We start from the raw sequence: 20,371 nt of genomic DNA, 5'->3' as shown, positions 1-20,371 counted from the left end.
GGCGGCGACGATGTTTATCCGTTTGTTTGCGACACGGTACGCGGCGATGTCCTTACGTGTGCTACTCACGACTCGCGACGAGGAAGCAGAACCCGAAGATGGTGCGTTACGCTCGTTTGCTACGCGATCCTGCACGTACACGAGCAACCAGCCAAGATTGCACGTATGCCTGAACGTATCGGCCATTGTAATCAGCCGTTGCATTCCACAGGCTTGACCGTGTTGGTGATTATTTCGATAGGGTATCGCGAGATGAATGAACGTAACCGTCTAGCGAAAATTGTAGCCAAGTTTTACACCAGAGATCCACAGGAAAGCTAAGCTATGCTGTGTTATGCGATGCTAAGTTCATAATCGTATTAGGTTGTCCGAAAAGTGTCTTTCTTTTACAGACACGTCTTTTACAACGATGCATCTTTATACAAACATGAAAACTAATCTGTCGAACGTTGTGATCTTTATTTTGATAGAACAAAATGGATCATACGTAATTCGATAAAATAATATAAAACGAAAAATGTTGTGCATCCATTATTTCCTTATAAAACGAAAAAATCTTTTCGGACGACCTAATATTTGCTTGCATACATACAATGGTAAACAAAAGAAAGTTTATAACACAAAAGACATGAAAGGACACTATTCTATAACACACTATAACTCTGCAAAATGAATGTAAATTTAATAAGAGTAAGAAATACATGGAATGTGTACCATAGAATAAATGATTGTTACCAATGTCGTGTAGCGGCGCATGAGTCAACAGAAGATTCGAGAGAGACTCGTATTGTTGTGTCTTGGAGTGCCAACGTTGTTTTGGTTTGCTAGATTCAAAGCAAACGAACTCCAGACAAAATATCATCGCTGTTATTTGAAATCGTCAACCAGAGTTACATTCGAACGTTTTATAATGCCACCGGTCGATACAAATAGACGAACGTGCTCTCTAGGACGATCATTATAGCGAGTCATACGGTCGAATAGCGAGCGGCATACACTATCTTTGTACTTGTATTTAAAGTGATTTTAATATACGCTACTATTACAATTTTATCACTGGTCTCTTTAATGAACCAAGACGTATAATAAGCCACCTCAATTGTGAACAATTTTTAACATAAAAGTTACCAAAATGCATAGTGCCATTAATTCATGTCATTAAGCACCAACTTTAAATTTTCTTTTACCCGCCACTTTTGCCAGGCAACCATTTCCACCAAAAGCTAACACCAACCTAATTAGTGCTATAACTGCTTACTACTGTAATTACTTTGTCTTTGCAATTGTTATTAGTTATTCGCTGCTGCAGTACTGTATTTACATAGAAAATATCGAACATTAGCATTTAATAGTGCTTGACTATAAATACCATTTAAATAGGAATTGCAGTCCATGCTACGACTATTACCGTATTATGAAACAACGAATTAACAACGCTGCTACCGTTTTCAAGCAATTTCAATCCGATTCTATTTCGTTTGTCTGTTAAATTTTTAAAATAATTTTTAAAATAAATATGAAAAGGTTGTTTATCGATATGCGTAATCTCTTTCCTTGCGTTTATATCACAGGTTCGCCTTCCGTAAAAAGTTGGGAAACCTTTTTGGAGAAATGAGACTACGAAGTATTTCGTTAGAATCAAAAAAGCAAGATTTTTGGAGAAATTGGAAGATGATTGGATAGGAGAGATCTGGAAAGCTTTGCCAGATATAATCACAATTGATCAATTGGTGTGTTCAGTGCAAGTGTTCATTATGAGGAAAGAATATTCATTGATCTGTTTTAAGGAACGAGTATTTAAGCGAAATTCGTTAATTCGTGTTGTTAATACTTTGCTGCTCTGAAAATTTGAATTGCAAATGATTAAGAATCTAACGAAATACGCTTTCCAATAAAATCATTGAAAACAGCGTTTGATTTGATTAATTCGTGTAAGTAACTTTATTGCAATAGTTAAAGAGAAAATATACTGTATGTCGGTAACATGTAGCTTTAAACAAGAAAGATAATTAATGTGGCATCGCTGCAACATATACACGTATTATTCATACCATTAATTTCTCGAATATACTCCTATTAATGAGGTTTTTCAAAGATTATGTTTAAAGAGAAGAGATTAATGGTTTTAATTTTCTAAACATAATGAAACTAACAGGCGATAAACATGTTATTACAAGGGAAAAGGTGATTAACGGTAGCGGTTGCTGTTTCGAGTCGAGTGATTGCTAAACGAAATTTGTAACGATTCGTTTAATCATTGAGGAAGAAGAGCTGCAATTATTTCTCGATTACCCATCACTTTTATGTAAATTATACGCTGGAGGAGCAAGTTTAAAAACACTCGTGAATCGTTCCAAATATTTTTTAATACAGGATTTAAATTATCTTCTCGTTTATTACGTGCTTGAAACAGTTTTCATGCGTTAAAAGCGGCGATTTAAAACGTAACGAAGACTGCTTTAATAAAGTTGAATTTCGTAGAGAAAATAGTTGTCAGTTTGTACAGCATGCTAATCAAAATCCGTATGCAATAATTAATTTTTGTTCATTTGTATACATATTCATTTCCGTCCGATTGCAAAAGAATGCAGAAATTTAGGAATCGTTCGTTTGTTAATTCGTTGGAGAATCAGCATTCACGATGATATGAAAACAGACTGCTTGTTAAGACGAGAGCTTAAAACGTCACTTCGTTAGCGAGATCCATTTTTTCCCCGAATAGCTCGTATACCTTTCGCAAATATGCATACGATACGATAATAAGATATGCATTAAAACAATTTTATATTAGCTAAATTCAGACAAAAAATGAGGATGATCTCGAGATCTATTTCACTGAAAAAGATCAATTATCAAAAAGTATATATTTCTTTAACTGGAATTTAATGCTGCATCAACTACAAGGTAACTTAATGAACATGCGTTATTTAATTAGAATGAGATGAAAACGGATATTGCAGGTATACATTAAAGTTGCCGTAATCTTCATCTATCTGCAATAATTAATCCCAAATAATTTTCATTTATCCCCAGTATTTTAGAGAAATACGATAAATACTTTTAATGCATTAATTCTACAAATACTTCGGAAATAACAAATCACAATTTTATTTACACGAAGCAAATAGTAGTTTTATTTCGAAATGCTGTATCTCTTGACCAGAACTGATGGAAAGAAAAGAAACACGTACATAGTTTACTCTCGCAAGACATCTAAACGACAATAAACCGAATCATAAGTCATAAACTATCATCCAGCGCATATGATGGAAGAAAATTGACAAAGGGTAATGCTGGACAGAAATAACAATGATAAATGACCACTAGGAACGGCTTGTCAAGGCAGCTCGTGCAAGCTTACTGGGAACATTCGTATTTGGATCGAAAGTTCCAAATTTTCATGAAATTGCAAAACATTCACGTACGTATGCGTCGTTATTTCAGCGCATTGTGTAACCACGATTTCACGAAAGTTTATTGCGCAATGCAGCTCAACGAGTATTAGGGGTACTGCTTGTTCACTTTAAGCTGAGCTTAGCTTTTGTATCGCATACAGTTCTGCAGAGGAATATAATTCGTTAGCCAAGACATTACAGCAGAGATTATAACAGAAGAAGCGTGAAAAGCTGCCAGGGTTCGGTTAACTAACACGGAACGTGTTTAGGATTTATTAGATTTATTAGTAAGTTTACTAGTCTAAACTAATTTAATAAACAAGTAGTAATAATTGGTGTCCATTTACGTTGTTGTATATATTTTATAATAAGTATTCATTTAATCCCTATGGGTTATTATGATATAATATCGTGGCTTTATTTATTTCTATGAGAATTTCATCCGAGGCAGCATCGATGTGACTTCTTTTGCTAATAAGATTTTAAAAGTTAACTCTTTTTACGTTATTTTTTAACGTTTTACTGTAGAAAAATAATCTATCAACAGATATTTTTGTCTCATATGTTTAACTACAAATATATGCAAATTATTTTTGATTAATTACTTTACGTAGATATACAGGGTGGTTGGTAACTGGTGGTACAAGCGGAAAGGAGATGATTCTACGCGAAAAAGGAAGTCGAAAATATAGGATAAAAATTTTTTTTAATTTTTTTTTTTAATTTTTCCATCGAGACAACAATCTACAGTGAGATCCGTTATAACCAGACGTGATAAAGTGCACGCGTACCGAGCGAAAATTCAAAGTCGATTTTCTCGAAAACAAAGCCTGAAACGAAAAATTTTTATTCTATATTTTCGACTTCTTTTTTCGCGTAGAATCACCCCCTTTCCGCTTGTACCACCAGTTACCAATCACCCTATATATCTACGTTGCTATTGAATTTCTAAAATAATAGAAATGATGGTAAAGATAATACCTTTCTTTTATGCAAACAAATATCGTATTTTTCATTAATAGTGTATAATATATAATAATATAAAATAAACAGTGCATAAAATTACCCAACTTAGTTTTTCATTTCACACGCTATGTATGTAAAATTCACTACGAATATTAATTTCTTCGTTTATATCGATATATATCATATTATTATATAGTATTAATTTTCATATCATATATTAAATTTATTGTTGTGTTTATTCGATTGGAATAATTACTGATTATTAATTTTGAATAAATCACAACCTTTGTTATTACTGAACGTTAATATCAAGTGTAATAACCTCTTGTCCATAAAATGCAATACGAAATTCCTTAAAAAACCTGAATGCAGGATATAAAAAATAGCATAAATTTCATAGACGTTTGATGGATATTTAGCAAAATTTTTCAGTGACGTATTTTTAAATCTAAAATTGTTTGAAATGTATTTGCGACTAGTAAAGTCTAAGTTTAAGCCCTTATTTATTTTCTAATATTCGTTACTCACGATGCAAGCATATGTTTCGAAATTTATATCTCTATACCATATATGTATTCAAATATTAAGATAAATAATCATGATATTTTTGCAAAATGTATTATACTTCTTCCTGTCTTTTCTATTAATAATAGCAAACAGATTTCTTAGGAAATTTATTTAGAACATTTGCATACTTGTTGAAATATTAAAACAACTATTCAACGTGTTTCCTATATGAAAAGTAAGAAATAATACAAGTTTACAAATATTGTATTTGCAACAGGGACACCAATTTCCAAATGCTGCAGTTACCGGTATAAATTGTTACAACTTGTGAAAAGTAGGCGTAAACGAATTTCAATGAAAACAGGTATTTAAGAAGAGGAAGTAGCGAATGCTTTACTAACAACGCGGAACGCATTTGCATGCATACGTCCATTCGCAGTCCTGTCTATTTTCCTGTCCTTAAATGGAGCAGCTAGGAAATTTCTTTAAAAACCCGTATTTTTGCCCCCCTTTTTCAGGCCGAACAACGCAGTTGTAAAACAATATTATCTTACCAACTTTACATTACTTCTCCCAGCAAAATTTCTATCCGATGTCGTTGCTTACAACTCAAGACTCTAAAAATGTTATTTATATAATCCCATGTTATGATAAAATAAATATATAAAAATATATAGGATATTTATTAGGATATTTTATTTTAAACACGTGGTGAAACAAATCGCCGTTTATGTTCCATCCCTTTAGATACATTAAAATATAAATGAAGAATTTCGTAAAACAGTTTATCTACAGTCTATTTATCAGTAAATTGAAAGCAACCAAAAAGGAAAAAATACCTAAAATATAATAAGCTTCTAAAACTTTAACACTTAATGCAATAAAACTTGTCTAAAAAAGCAATATTCAACTAACGGCTTTAAGTCAGTGATAATCTATTCAGACTGTGCCATTCAACCGGTTGCGGCATCTGTAAACTACATAAGAAGAACCTCTGGGAATAACAATTCTTTTTCCTCAAGGTACAACGCCGAGCATTGCGTTTAAGAAACCCGGCATGAATAGGAAGACGCATAGCGACACGAGGCAACGAAAGCATTAATAAAATTATCCTACTTCAATGTCAACGGATGACAGTGAAAGACGCACCAGCGTAGCTAAGAAACGCGTTAAGAACTGCATGCTAATCAAACCAGCAACATCGATAAAAATTGCTCGCCGTGATGATGTAAGCTCAGATGTCAAGGTGAGGTTCGTTATAACCAAACCAGTCGCGGTTTATGCCACCTATTAACCATCCACCTAGCGTGAAACGTGATTACGCCACGCTATAAAATACGTTTAATCCAACCGTCAAGTTTCCAATTTTCCTCTGTTCCTTGTTTTTCCCCTCTTTTGTTGCATAATTCGAGGAAGAGTCGCCGAGGGATAAGGATAATTATAAGCGGAAACTCAGCAAGAGGTTTTGCAATTAACACGGATTCCTTTTTAACCAAGGATTTCTTAAAACCTATCGAAGCACGATTTCTCTTATAGAAATAATTAAACGCACATACCGATTGAATTGGTAATCATGAATGTGCGACTGCCGAGTATTTGCATGAATTGATCTCGATGAACGAACACGTTGATATGGAACATAATTAAAAATTCTCTTTGCGCCTGAACAACCTTCCAACACGTTAGAACTAACGAGTATCTAGGGTGATAAATAATTGTGTGCTGATGAGTATCAGTGAAAATGTGCCGCAACAACATTTTAACCGCACAGCTTTTTCCTTTATTATAATATGCAGTTATACGAGCACCCGGTTCTTCAATTGATAAACTGCAACAGAGATATGAAACAATGTACAATGAGATGGTCATTGTACAAAACGTTACGATATAGAATTAATTACAAGAACTGAAAAGATTTTTTATTGTAAAACAAGTCTGTTGAACTAGCCCCTTCTCCCAAACTTTTAACTTGCTTAAGTAAATAAGTAAATAAGCGTTCATAATATTATTCTTCAATAACAACTTGGAACTGTAATGAATTACATTTGAACATGGAATTTATAATTATATTTTGATTAAAAAAAAAATTCTCATATTTCTTTTCATGATACCAAAATAGGGATAAAGGAAATTAACGAGTTAAACGTTTTTTAAAAATAATTTAAATACCGTTTAACACAATGTTCTTTTTAAACAGTACGAAGTTAAAACAATTAAGAAAACTGAGGTGTGTATCCAACGAAATCTTTATGCATGAGCTTTAGACAGTTCTGTCAGAAATTTCTAACTTTTCCCGACGTTCGCGACTGTTTCACCTACTGTGTTTCCCCGCCTTTTCATTTCTGCGTGTGAGTAACGAGCAAAACGTGGAAAAAAGGCGGCCCAGTGAAATGGTATTGCTTTTCAACGAGACTGAATAACGTTTGAATTGCCGACTCAGAAAAAATCTCAAAGAAAGAGGAAAAAACGAGAGAAAAATGTATTTGATCGTTTGCATTTAACTGCGTCTCCGTCTTTATCAATTCGTAATGCCTAACAATTATTTTGTGTTCGCCAATAACCGAATTCACGTAACCCAGTAGTAGGAGTAGTATTCTATTCTTTAATTCGGATAAACTGTTTAGGACAAAATATAATATCCATACTTATAATAAATAATATTATATATTTTTCAAACAAATGCTATTCGATTTTATATTATATATCACACAACTATGTATTTCTAATATGTACAAAATATCAATAATTTCACATCAAGAATAGTGATTTTAATAAAATGAATAACGGAGTAAATAATAATATTGAGCTCTATATTCGGAAAATAGAACCTACATTTTAAAAAAATCAAAACTAACGGATAGAGAATTCATTTTTGAAAATAAAAGTAAAGGTTGCAATTAAATATTTATTTGTTCATTTTGTTTCAAATCCTTGGATACGAAAAAGGGGAGTTAAATGGAGATTGATTTAAAATAATATTTGAGTTAATAACTTTACCAGTTTTGAAAAAGTCGTCTGGAAACAAAACAAGTTCCATATTACCACTTTGTTCTCTGCGTTTGTTCTTCTGAAAAATAACACGATCTTCTTTCAACGCACACTATGCTTTTATGAATGGAACTAAACGATTTTCGTTAAATCATGAATGTTTCACGTATGTATTTATAATAATCATTCAATTTTTGGCGCATGGAAAAACTGGTACCATTTGGTCAGGAAAATAACGCAAATAACGGTGAATACACATACATTTACGTGTTCGGTCGAACGATTCGGTGAAACGTACAAGTGCAACCAGTTATTCCGTGCATTGATTTCCATGTAAAATGCAAGTCAGTGTAAACCGCAATCAATCAGGCGTCACCTTGCGCCCTGATTTCGAATTAGCCCTCATGAATTGCGTTAAACCGAACCCTCTCTACGGTCCCCATTGAAAATTTCCCCCTACGTGTATGTACTATCTCCGCTCTCTGCCAATGAAGATTTAACTGGCAAGTGGATACTCGTGTCAATGTTTTGCATTTTAATTCGTCCCAGATCGATACCTATTTCGTTGGAATCGTCGCTAGCCCGGGCTAATTTTCCTCTAATTATCAAACTAATTTTCGTTCTAGTTTGAATACGCGATCCGTTCGCGCGTTGAATTCTTTTAAACATATGTCGACAAACCAACAGGTGAATTTTGCATATCGTTTAATTGCACGCCACGTGCTCCAGATGGTTTCGCTGATTCGCTTGAAAAGGCCTTAGTGTTGAATTCGTACGCTACTGCATTGCAGATTTTTGTTGAGTATTAACGACGAGATGAATTTTTTATTAGAATCTAAGCTTTTATTGCTGAAAATTCTAAATTTGCGACTAACTTGCGTTCAACGTGAGTGTACAAATTACTTCAGAATATAATCAGATCAGTAAATATTTTAACAATGTAAAACTGATGTTCCTATTATTGAATTTATAAAACAATAGAAACAATTACAAAGATAACATCTTTCTTTTACAGTTTTGTTTCTATTGTGAACTTTTTAATTGATTTGTTAATTGCATTTTACTATTCGACAAGTTTTTAATTTGACGGCGAATTGGTTTAGTAAATAATTCTACGAGTAATTGTATCACTTTTACGCGAAAGTTAAATTCAAATTTATGCAGACAACTTAGAACTACGCATTTCTATTCGACTGAGAATAGAACCGAAAATTTTCACCCCTCTGAATTGCATATTCAATGACTCATCTACCTACGTGTTACAAACAACGAATGAGAGCATAAAAGTAAAAATTTCCTTATTAAAAGTTATTATCTAACACGTACCATTTATATCAAGGTATTCTCAATATGTAAAACTCTAATTACATTTCCAATTCCGTTTGAAATCTACCACTCCAATTTATCAACTAAACATCGTAATCCGCTTTACTTCCTATTTATCCGCTAGTGAACAATCACGAACAGCAACACGACAATCCTGTCCTTTACTTTTAGTTACAGACTCCGTGCTGTTTCGTAAGCTCCTCGGGGTTCTCCGATTCTTATTACACGGATTTACCCTGTCTCGTAGGAGAAACGTTCGATCCTATCACGCACGACAGAGTTCACGAATTGTTTACCGGCGAAGGCCGAACGAAAAACAGGGTTACAAGAGATTCGAATCTGGGTCAACCTCCACCTTTCAACCCCTTGCCTCCCTTTCGCTCCACTTTCCATTTCTCTCGCGCCCTTTCTTTCCTCTCCTCGTTTTGACGCTGCTGACGTTTCTCAATTCACCCACCAAAAACACGTCACAATGCATAACGACGCGTCCTGAGGAATTCCCAAAGCGTCCGACCATTCATACGCTTACCGTTCCGAACAACGTGCTTTCCACGCTGACACGTAACGTGACGAACAGAACGTGATCCGCCACTTCCGTTTCCTCATCGGAAACGAATTACATATTGCAACTCGGAAGAATTTACGCTGGCGCTATCTTGATCGTTCATTGAAGCTTGCATGCTTTCAAGCAGGATAACCCGGTGATATCGTGATACAATTAGGAACCGGAAATATGGAATAAAATATTTCTTGACAAATTAATGTTAAAAGGCGAATAACGGACGATGGATAATAAATTGCTCGTTGAGGAAATATTTATGCTGTGTTTGAAAGATTACCTTACGTAGGATCGTGTAATATAATGAATATGTATGTGAGTTAATACATGGTATTGTCCGAAAGTTGGCGGTCACGCAGTATTCCGCATTGACTTGTAAACGTATAATTAAAGTTTACTTAATTACATAGTTATTAGTTTCACCTGAAATAATGGAATTATTGTAGAGTCTGTAACTCGTGAATTATAATCAGAAACAAGGTTGGAAGAAAATTTTCATTTGAACACGATAAAATTTGTAATAAAATTTATTTAAATTTATGAAATTAATATTTAGGAATCTCCTGCTAATAATTCATCCCAATTTGAGGATATAATATTCGGTATAGGATATAAGAAAAACATAGTTACACAGGAAGAAAAGAGAACCCCTTGATATTTACAAGATGAAAGGCAACAATTTCAATGTGTCTATTTTCACGTTTTCTTCGACTCTCAATAGATCATAATAACGAACAAATGATTGATATTCATAAAACTGTATATCCATTCCCGTATACGAATTTGCAGAAGGGAATAATTATTCAACTCGGATATTTATACAAACGCTCTCTCTGCATAAATTGCGTTACCACGAACGCTTTATTACAAAGAATCTTCATTTACTACCATCAGTTCGTAATCCAAACAGATCATTTGTTTACAATTCGACAGTAGATAATGCTAATACAACGTAATGCTGTTAATTCGTTAAGTACATCAGCGCACTTTGCGGCGCAAAGCGTTTGTATCACGACAATGCTGTCCCTCTCTTTGCAGTTCTCCGTTCTATCTGTTAAAGGCCCCCTCGAAGCATCCCAAATTCTTTTAACGTCCGCATACTGACGTATTAGCATCAATTTTCGTTAAGTCGATCAGTGCTGGTCGATGGTGCGCACCTTGAAAAATTACCACCTAATGGCCGCGCCTCTGACCATTTTTACGCATCCGGCATCGTAAAAGTTCCCGTAAAACTCGTACGGTAACGTTGGCTACTGAATAAAGGCATGTGTAATAAAACACGAGAGAAGAGTAGAAACGAAGAAAAAGGAAAGGGCAAGACACGTTTAAAAAATGGAAGCAAGTTTACGTTGTTAAAGAGGAAGAGAGAGAAAGGCCTATAAAAGTTTGTACGCGGCTTATCTTCTGACTGCGTCTTGAACGAGCTAAGTTTTGTGCTCGAGCATTTTTCCACGCGGCTGAAGAATTGAGACAACACGGATAAAGCGTTCGTAATACGCCCCTTTTCTATAGAATTCGTGGACGACCTCGAAAATTCGCGCGACTGCACTACATCACAGCAAAAAGCCGCGATAAAGAAATGTCCTTTAAAAAAAAGCCCTTCCATTACTGGCACATATTTCGCCAGCCATAAATATCGCTGTATGTATATAGGTTTACAGTATAGGTAGTTATCGGTTGTTATTTCTAATGTACGTCACATTTATACACGCCGATATGCAGCAATATATCCTCTGGGAATCTTTAAATTTCGATGGCATACGACGGGAAATATTTCCCGATACGCGGTGAGAAATAACGAACTTTCGAGCATGCACAGTAACACTGTTTGTAACAATAATTAGTTATTTATTGTTTAATTGCGAAACGTTGATTTCATTCGTTCATTTTTTAATTACAAATAATTGAAGCATTTGTGTTAAAAGCATTTTGATCATTAAGAGACATTTTTTTTTTTACAAAAGAAATTATGAATAAAGGAGTAACGTCTGGATTAAAAATAATAATCAATATTGATTGCGAACATGGATATGAAGCTTTAAATTCTGCAATATTTATGTAGCTGCATATTCTAGTACAATATATTTTATATTGAGATTTAGGAGTTTTGCTGCAACAACAGCTTCAGATTGAAAAATATTCGTCCTTAATAAATAGATTTATGAATATAATATTTACGTACATTATCATTCAAAAGTATTCACTAGCTCGATTACTCTCGGCAGAATCCAAATAGAAAATTGTAAAAGAAGATGTAATGATTTAAATTTATATTAATTTTTTGAGACTAATATATAACAATATCATTACCGCGTAGGTAAATACATATCAAATTTAATTAATTTAACTAACACGTGTTATATAAACAGATTCTTTAAACATATTATTAACCAATATGTAAATGGAATGAGAAAAGTTTTTCTAAGATGGCAGCAGAATTATAGCAATTATTTCAAGCAATTATTTCAAGCACTGGTGATGGCGGATATTTAAATATCTAGTATGTGATTATAATTTGTTATATTTCGCTGTCGTCAAGTTTTTAAATATATTATTTACATTCATATTGCCTTGATTCCATAAAAATATGATAAGTAGTACCTTCAGTTATATAACATCTACTGTATATCTTTACTATTCTCATTATATCGTTAAAAAATCTAAAATGTTCGAATACTTATGAACGATACTGTACATCGCATATCAATCAACTTTTTCCATTCGCCGTTCTTTCTACTAAAAAAAACTTACCTACACAACGCTTGCATCAATCACGCGTATATGTTATACAAAGTAGTGCACCGCTGATTTCTTTCTTCAAACATTTTTATCGGAACGCAGTTTACAAAAGTAATTCATTGCCATAATGTAGCGTTTAAAATACTTTTTACGCTTTTAGACGACATTTCAAACTTCATCGAAAATTTCAATTCAATATACTTCAAGCTTCACCTTACAAATGCCAACTTCTACGAATAAACAGCGAACTGGACTTTGTTTGAACAGTCGTGAGCGACACACGAAATGCATTGTAAAATCTTGGCAATCCGTGCAGTTAACGCAGTAAATAAAATGGTTTACGTCAGCCGCGTGTCATCCAGTCTTGTTACGCGAAACTTGGTCTGGTTTTAACGATCGCAAACCCGCGTACTGGTTATCGGTCGTTACGTTTGCTCCGTGTTACGCTCGCGTTACACCTGCGACAGACATCTATCGCGGGTACAAGAGGAGCTTTGCTTGCTTCTTATCCTGGACAAAACGAGTTTCCGACCCTTGCTCCGCGTGTAACAGCTCGCCTTTTCATTTCGTGCGTTTTAATTAATACTTTGACATGGTGTTCGATCAATTTCGTATCGATAACATCATCCAGGTCTCTTAAAAGATAATTCTCTTTTTTAACTTCAAGTAGTTCTTCTAGAAATAAATTCCTTTCTCTGGTTTAAAACAATTCTTCTTTGATTAATATTACTTTTAATATTATTTAAGTCTAACTAGTTTAGTTGAATATTTATTTCATCTCATATCATTTCACATTTTTTACTTGCATAATTTATTAGACAAGATTTTTGGATAATGTTTCATGACATTAATGTAAAGGATATTTTTTGTATATCAGATACATTAAAATAATTTTGTGTACCTAATAGAATGGAAATCTGATGAGCTCTTTGTCTAACATTACAGGAAAAGATCATACAGCATAATATCTGAAAATAATTTTGTGAAATTTGTAAATATAAAATATAGAAATCAATCGTTCAATAATAATATCAAATTGAATTGAATCTTTTGTTTCTTTCTTTATAAATATCGTTCCCAGAACTATCTCAAAATATCTCAAGCTATCTTTGTAAAAGGAGTAATCTGTATGTCTAAATACCATAATATTCTAACATAAAAAAAAACCATAATATATGTTACTGTACAATTACCTACACAAAAATATAAGTAACTTCGAAAGCTTTAGTTTTAGCAAATTTCAAAACAAACAACAAGTTTACGCAATGATCTCAATACTGAATCACTACACAATCGCTATTTCTCGAAACAATGTTCGATTCCTTTCTAATGACCGAACTATTCGAAATTCCCATTAGAATTTAATCAAACAGACAGCGCAGCGACGCGCAAAAGTTACGAACGAGTCGCAACTGCTCCATTACCAACTTTAATAACTGTCTTAAAACATCCAAATGTTCGCTAAGTGAATTACCAGGACGCCTTGACGCGGCGAGAGTAACTTTCTGTTTCATCGAAGAAAGAATCATTCGCTGAACCATCCCCGCCATGGAAATTCGATTTCGAAGAAGCTGGTGGAACACGTCGAAGTCGATTAGAGGCGCGGACGAGGAGGCGCGGTTAATTTAAGACGATCGAGACATCCGCGGAATTCTTAAGCGAAACGCTCGATTTGTCCGGCCGTGTATTCCTATCCTACGCCGTGTCACGGGTCTGAACGGTTCGTATAACCGATCCACGCTGACAGAACGAGGCTCGATGCGTCGTAAGCCAAGAATAGAGAGGACACAGACCGGTCGTGTTGCTCGCGAAGCGATTTCGATTCGAATTTTCGCCATTCATTCGACCCGTTCGAGGGACTATTAGAAGCGAAATAGGAAGCTCCAGAGGAATCTTGAGCACGACGCCACGGATTATCAGAGACTCTTCGCTCTTTGCCGCCGACTTTGCGCGCGGACGTTAAGACAGATTTAAAGGGCAGCCCGGAGAAATCACTTTAGGGGATTTCCACGTCGAATCACGTTTAATGTTAATGCGTGCGATTTGACCGCGACTGAAAGATTGCCTGTAGTCAAGGATCGCAATCCATGGAATCCCGCGAGCAAATGGAATATTTGGACTTTTAAAATCAGAATCTCCATATATCGTGGAACATTTTCTGGAGAACTAACGTACGGTTATTTCTATTCGATCATGAAGACTTTTAGCTTTTACTCATCTCTGTGTGATTGCCAGGTTGATGATGTTTATGAAAATACATATTTTTATAAATACAGCTGAAAAACCTAAGCAGAGATTTATATCATCTACGAAATGTTATAATGAATATTACTGTTATAATAGTATAGTGTGTATTTATATATATTACTGGAATATGATTCTAGATAAATAATATAATTTGATACAAATAGTATAATAATGAGATAAAGGTAATATAACGTATATTACATATATTGCTACGATTTTGTCGAACATGCTTAAACATTGGTAAAATAATGACACTCACATCCTAGAATATAGTTCACTTTTATAATTGATTCTGGCAGATATTTCAAAATTGACGATTAATCAAATGTTACACAATTCCAATTAATTAGTGATTCCTGGATATAAGTATTTGGAAATGAAACAATTAAAAACTATCACAATTTCAATACGTTTTCCATATGTTTTATATTATATGAAATCATTTACTATGTGGAGCGTTTAATGTTTAAATAGAAAAGTAGCACTAATGCTGCTACAAATTAATTTGCTAGTAGAAAGATGCACGATTCGAAAAATTGAGGAATACTGGTGCGGAGATTTTCTCATTGACAAGCGTTTTATACAACAAAAAGTTAATTGAGAAATTTGCTTGAAAGCAATTTTATATAAAGATGAACGACTGGAATTTACCACATATTACTTATGTAGAAACTCCAAATAAATAATTTTTAAACGTGAAAGAAATACTTCCTTTTACATATCGATAGAGAATTTCCGCTGATGGTGGAAAAAACGATAGTAAAAAGAGAATTTTTGGTACACACGTTTACTCATTCGCAAGTGAAAATAAAATTGTGCCGCGATCGTTCCGTTCCAAGCACCTTAAATCGAGTTCTCGACATTTATCTTTGTTGGCTAGTCATCAAAGAGAGAAAACGTTTTAAGGAAATCCGGTGCACGGGAAATTACGGAAATCGATCGCCGTTCGAGCATTAAGGGACACATAGACGGTGGGGTCGTTTCGTAGAATTTGATAGGGAAACTCTGTTTGAAGTGTGCATACGTTTAAAAGTACCATATATCGAAAGCATGAACAATTTTGCGTATATGCAATGCAATTTTGAAGATTGAAGCAATGACCTGAATAATTTTTTTTACATATTTCCTAGATACATCTTAATTTTACGTTTACACTTTATGGATAAATATTTTCCTTTTATCAATTGACGATGAAATTTCAATTTAAATCAATATATCTTCTAATTTATCTTAATTAGTAGTAAGAAAAATATAATATTTAATTATAGAAGAAATAACTAATAATGAGGAAAATTACCTACATGAATAGATAAGACAAAATTACATAAATAAAAAAATGTTTATAGGAAGATAGTTATCTTTAATCGTAAGTACTCTATATCCTATTAATATTTCCCATTTCCTATTAGTATATTAGTAAACAGTACCAACAATTAAAAATTAATCATAGTGCCATGTCGTACTATTCCACAGTGAATACTTAACCTTCCGATCTTATTTCGTACCACGCAAAATAGTTCGATCTCTAACGGTAACCAAACAAACAACGGCATAAACACCATCCAGGAAAAAATCCAGAAAATATAAACAAAAGCTTTTTTCACTTACGAATGATGACAACGCCAATTACGTTTGTTCGACAACCTCGATAACCAGCTGATGCACTTAGTTGCACAGCAGCCGATTGTACTTGGCAGTTCCGCTGCACTTGTGGCCCATTCGCTGAATTCTCCTGAATTCTGATCTCACACACGCACACACAGCCACCGCCGGCGATCGCAATTTAACTCTGTCACAGTTCACTTCGGACAAAGAGATTCCTCGAGCCTTGAATAGCGAGAATCCGAAAGAGACCCGCGAACGCAATGACAACGCGTCAAGAAAGACGATTAGACTTTCTCTTCTCCTCTCTCTTCATCATTCGCGAGAGACAAAACCGATTAGCGATTGTCCGAACGCGATACTTCTTACGAATAAAGCATGACAGCGTCGCGATTCAACTCGAAACACAATCGACTCTCGATTCGATTCGACGCGACTCGACTCGCGAGAGTACGGAAGTCACGAGCAAGTTAAGCCACTTATCAAGACCAAAAACGACGATGATGGATGCTACGCTCACCGGCAATTAGTTCGACAAAAACGACGATGATGGATGCCATGCTCACCGACAATTAGTTCGATGATCACCACCCGAATTTCAAACAGTCAAGTGCTCTCGTGACAATTCGATTCTCGAATGGCCTTCATCGATTCGGCACGAGCAATCGAACTTCAATCGCTGCATCGATGATCCGCGCACTGATCTCTGTCTCACAGAGAGAGAAAAAAGTCGTAAATCAACGAGTTAGTTGAATCGATACGCGAGCGAGAGAGAGAGAGAGAAAGAGTAAAAGTTTCGACGATGCTCCACCGTATATTACTTCGAATGTTACCGCTCAAACGATTGCACCGATACAAACGTTCTCTGGTCGACGACACACTGCGACAACATTCGCATGAAAATCGTGTCTCATGATGCGTCACGCGGTAACACGCGACGTGTAGATGCAACTATCACTCCTGTTGTAGAATTTAGTATGACGGGCAGTATACTTGACTCGCGGTACGATGAGGTTAACGGTGGTCGAGAAAGAGCCCACGCGAAAGCCAGCCGTGTCGCGTCGCTGAGGCGCGAAGTTGAACGCGACAGGTGCAAAGGGAGTGAAGTGAGGCGAAGCTGCGCGCGCATCTACACAGTACGACACGGCTCGCGGCTCGCGAGAAACTGCCGGCCGCGCGTTAACGCGATACCCGACCGCCCCTTTCAAGCCAAGGATCTGGCGCAGGTACCATCCCTTTCTTCCCCCCACCACACAGGCACCCCAACACAGGCACCCCGTGACTCTACACCCTCGCCACTTTCGACCTTTCGACGCGCATCCTCTTTTCCAACTTATCCCGGACCTGGATCCGGCTAATCGAAACCCCTTACCCCTTATTTCACCTGCGTCCCGCCATTGTTAGCTCACTTATCGGCCTGTCTGTTTTATCAAACTGCTCATTCACATTTCACTAATTGTCCTTACTTTCTTTCTCTTATATCGACGACTTTAATAGAGTTTCGTTTAATGAGTTGTTATCTGTTTTTGTTTCTTGCTTCTGGAGTGTCGGGAAAGGGTAAGATAGGGATTTGTCTGTTATCTGCTGATAAGAAATGGGAACCATGGAACCGTTTGAAGATTATATTGCATAAGGGCTATCATAATTGAATGATTAAAAATGAAGTATTTCAAATAGTGTAACTAATAAACATAATAAAAATAGAGAGACAAATAATATGATGTTATTAAAGTTTATGATGTTATTAAAGATTATTTTAGATTAGTCTAAGCATTTCAGAGATTTTAATTTAATTACCAAGCATTAATAAAAATACTTATATCACTTTAATTAAAATACAAAATGAAACTATCGTGTAACTAACATAAAAGTCGTACGTAGATATATGAAATTAATGTTTATTATTTGAATATCATTAATAAATGTTTCGTATAACTTATTTATTTCTGTAGCTTCTCTGTTTCTGATTGATTTTGGTACATTAATTTAAAAAAAAGGCAATATCCGATAATAAAGAATGAAAAGATTTTCCAAGCATTCACAGGAATTAAGGTTCGCTGCACGTAAAAGTAATTTACGTTTCGATTCACTGACGATTTTGAATAAAAAGAGAAAAGATATGGGCAATAATGAACATGCACAAAAATGAATAGAAAATGAAAGACGTTCGATATTTATTTAATTGGCATGTATTCATTTACCATAAACCGTATTTTATTTGCTATAAAAATAATTTAAACTATCACTAGAGTTTGGAATACTTGGTTATCATCCAGAAAGTTTTTAACGTGTAAGGGAACTGTAAATTCCAATAATGAAGTAATTCCTTGCACATAATTGTAGATTGAATTATACTCTACATTATTAGGAAAGGATACTTTCATAAAAATAAAAGAAAGCGTATCATCTTAGCCTCGGTTAAATTTAATTAGAAATCGTAACCTTAGTAAAAGTCTGTCAATTTTCATTCGTTCTTACAATATTACTGCTCATATAAAGTAAACATAAACAAACGATATTTCATCTTAATTGTTGTAAATTAATGAAATTGATAATTACTGAAAGTATTTTTTCACACTAATTAAAGTACATAGAGAAATAAGACTACGTACGCTTCAAAATCAGTAGATTAATTTTTATACTAATAACGTTTGCTATATGATCTTCAAATTCGATTTAGCTAATCATTAATTCATGTCTACAATTTAAACATTATACATGAATACATTTATAATGAACTAAATATTCAAATTACAACAAGGTGTGTATAAAACACTTAGCGACTTGGTAAGATCTAAAATTCCCTTGCCAATCTTTTATCTATCCTGATAAGAAGAAGTTTTGTATTTATTTCTGTTCCACAGAAAATTGTGATTATACAGTACCTACTTGTTAAGATGAAGTTCTAAGAAGAGCAGTAATGGATCAAATTCGCCTCTAAAATTAGAACGGTCGTTTGCTAAATCGCGGAAATTACGTACTAAATCTATACATACGCGATGCCAACGCTCCATGAACGAAAGAAAAATCGACGAAGTGTCTTGTTTATTTCGAACTTATACGATCGACTCAATTATAAATTTTCTACGTTTTATTCGCATCTTTTTATAGAGATTATTGGCGTGTAATCGATATCTTAATGTAGGACTCCATCAATTTCCTCATTGGAAAATGTAACCTAACGAGCCGCCTTTCAAGAACGACAAGAGGCACGATAGAACAACTATTCGCGAGACTGAAACCTTGTAATTCGCGTGTTTAAGGAATAAATAGGACGATATCAAGCCACCGGAACCAGCTACGCAATTATTGTAAACAAGGTACACGGCGATATTAATCCACAAATGTGGCTAATAATTAATCAAAATCGCGGCGTCTCGCTGGAAAACGGAAGGGACAAACGATCCAGCCATTTCCGCCTTATTATCGCAATTCATCTGTCGGCTATCTACACAAGATTTATTCCACGTCTTTCACGAAGCCGGGCTTCTTTTGCCTTTGCTCGACCGTAGACAACCGGATCTCCTCCTCTCTTTGCTCGTACCTCGCGTTTATCCGCCTGTCTGCGAGTCCGATTTGCTCACAAAAGGCCAGACCGTGGAACAATAAGGGCATCCTGACGCTTCCACATTAAGATTTGTCTTCACGCCTGACGAATTTAAATCAGGCCCATCAGGCTCTGAGTCGTACAATCGAATTTCTTTGGAAATTGGAAATGTCAACATATTTTATAATAGTCATTATTAGATTCTGGACTTCCATGCAAATTCATATCTTTTAAAATTTAAGCTAAATTTAGATCAAAATACTATCGTTTAATGTAACAGGTACCTAAAAATGTTACTTAGAATTAATGCAATATAAAGAAAATAAATAGCTATATGTGATTGTGTTTCTGTCTGAATTAAAGTAAGCATTAATATTATCAAAAATAGTTGTTTGTTTGTAGCAATCGCGAAAAGCAAACATCTGATAATAGTTATTTTGACCAGTTTTCTATCACATTAGAAAAATGTGTAAGAACTAAATAACCAGAAGACAC

General features: G+C 34.7%; 1 protein-coding gene and 1 long non-coding RNA gene across 2 annotated transcripts in view; both read right to left on the bottom strand.

Moving 5' to 3' along the window:
* Nucleotides 1-16,510, bottom strand: part of LOC100742678 — a gene marked incomplete at its 5' end in the record, with an annotated part of 192,300 nt that extends 175,790 nt beyond the window's left edge. The window contains one exon of the mRNA XM_033322743.1: nt 16,336-16,510. Coding sequence (XP_033178634.1) covers nt 16,336-16,510 — 175 coding nt within the window. The remainder of the gene's footprint in view (nt 1-16,335) is intronic.
* Nucleotides 16,511-16,621: 111 nt separating this feature from the next.
* Nucleotides 16,622-18,013, bottom strand: LOC117152106. Its single transcript, XR_004462362.1, has 2 exons — nt 17,151-18,013; nt 16,622-17,039 (listed from the first exon to the last, which is right to left on the bottom strand). It is a non-coding gene; the product is annotated as an uncharacterized LOC117152106 (long non-coding RNA).
* Nucleotides 18,014-20,371: the final 2,358 nt, after the last annotated feature.

The sequence above is a fragment of the Bombus impatiens genome, unplaced genomic scaffold, assembly GCF_000188095.3.
Source record: "Bombus impatiens unplaced genomic scaffold, BIMP_2.2 scf_0664, whole genome shotgun sequence".
NCBI classification, from domain to species: Eukaryota; Metazoa; Arthropoda; class Insecta; order Hymenoptera; family Apidae; genus Bombus; species Bombus impatiens.
The sequence above is the reverse complement of the archived record's forward strand: the minus strand, read 5'-3'. Positions and strand labels throughout refer to the sequence as shown.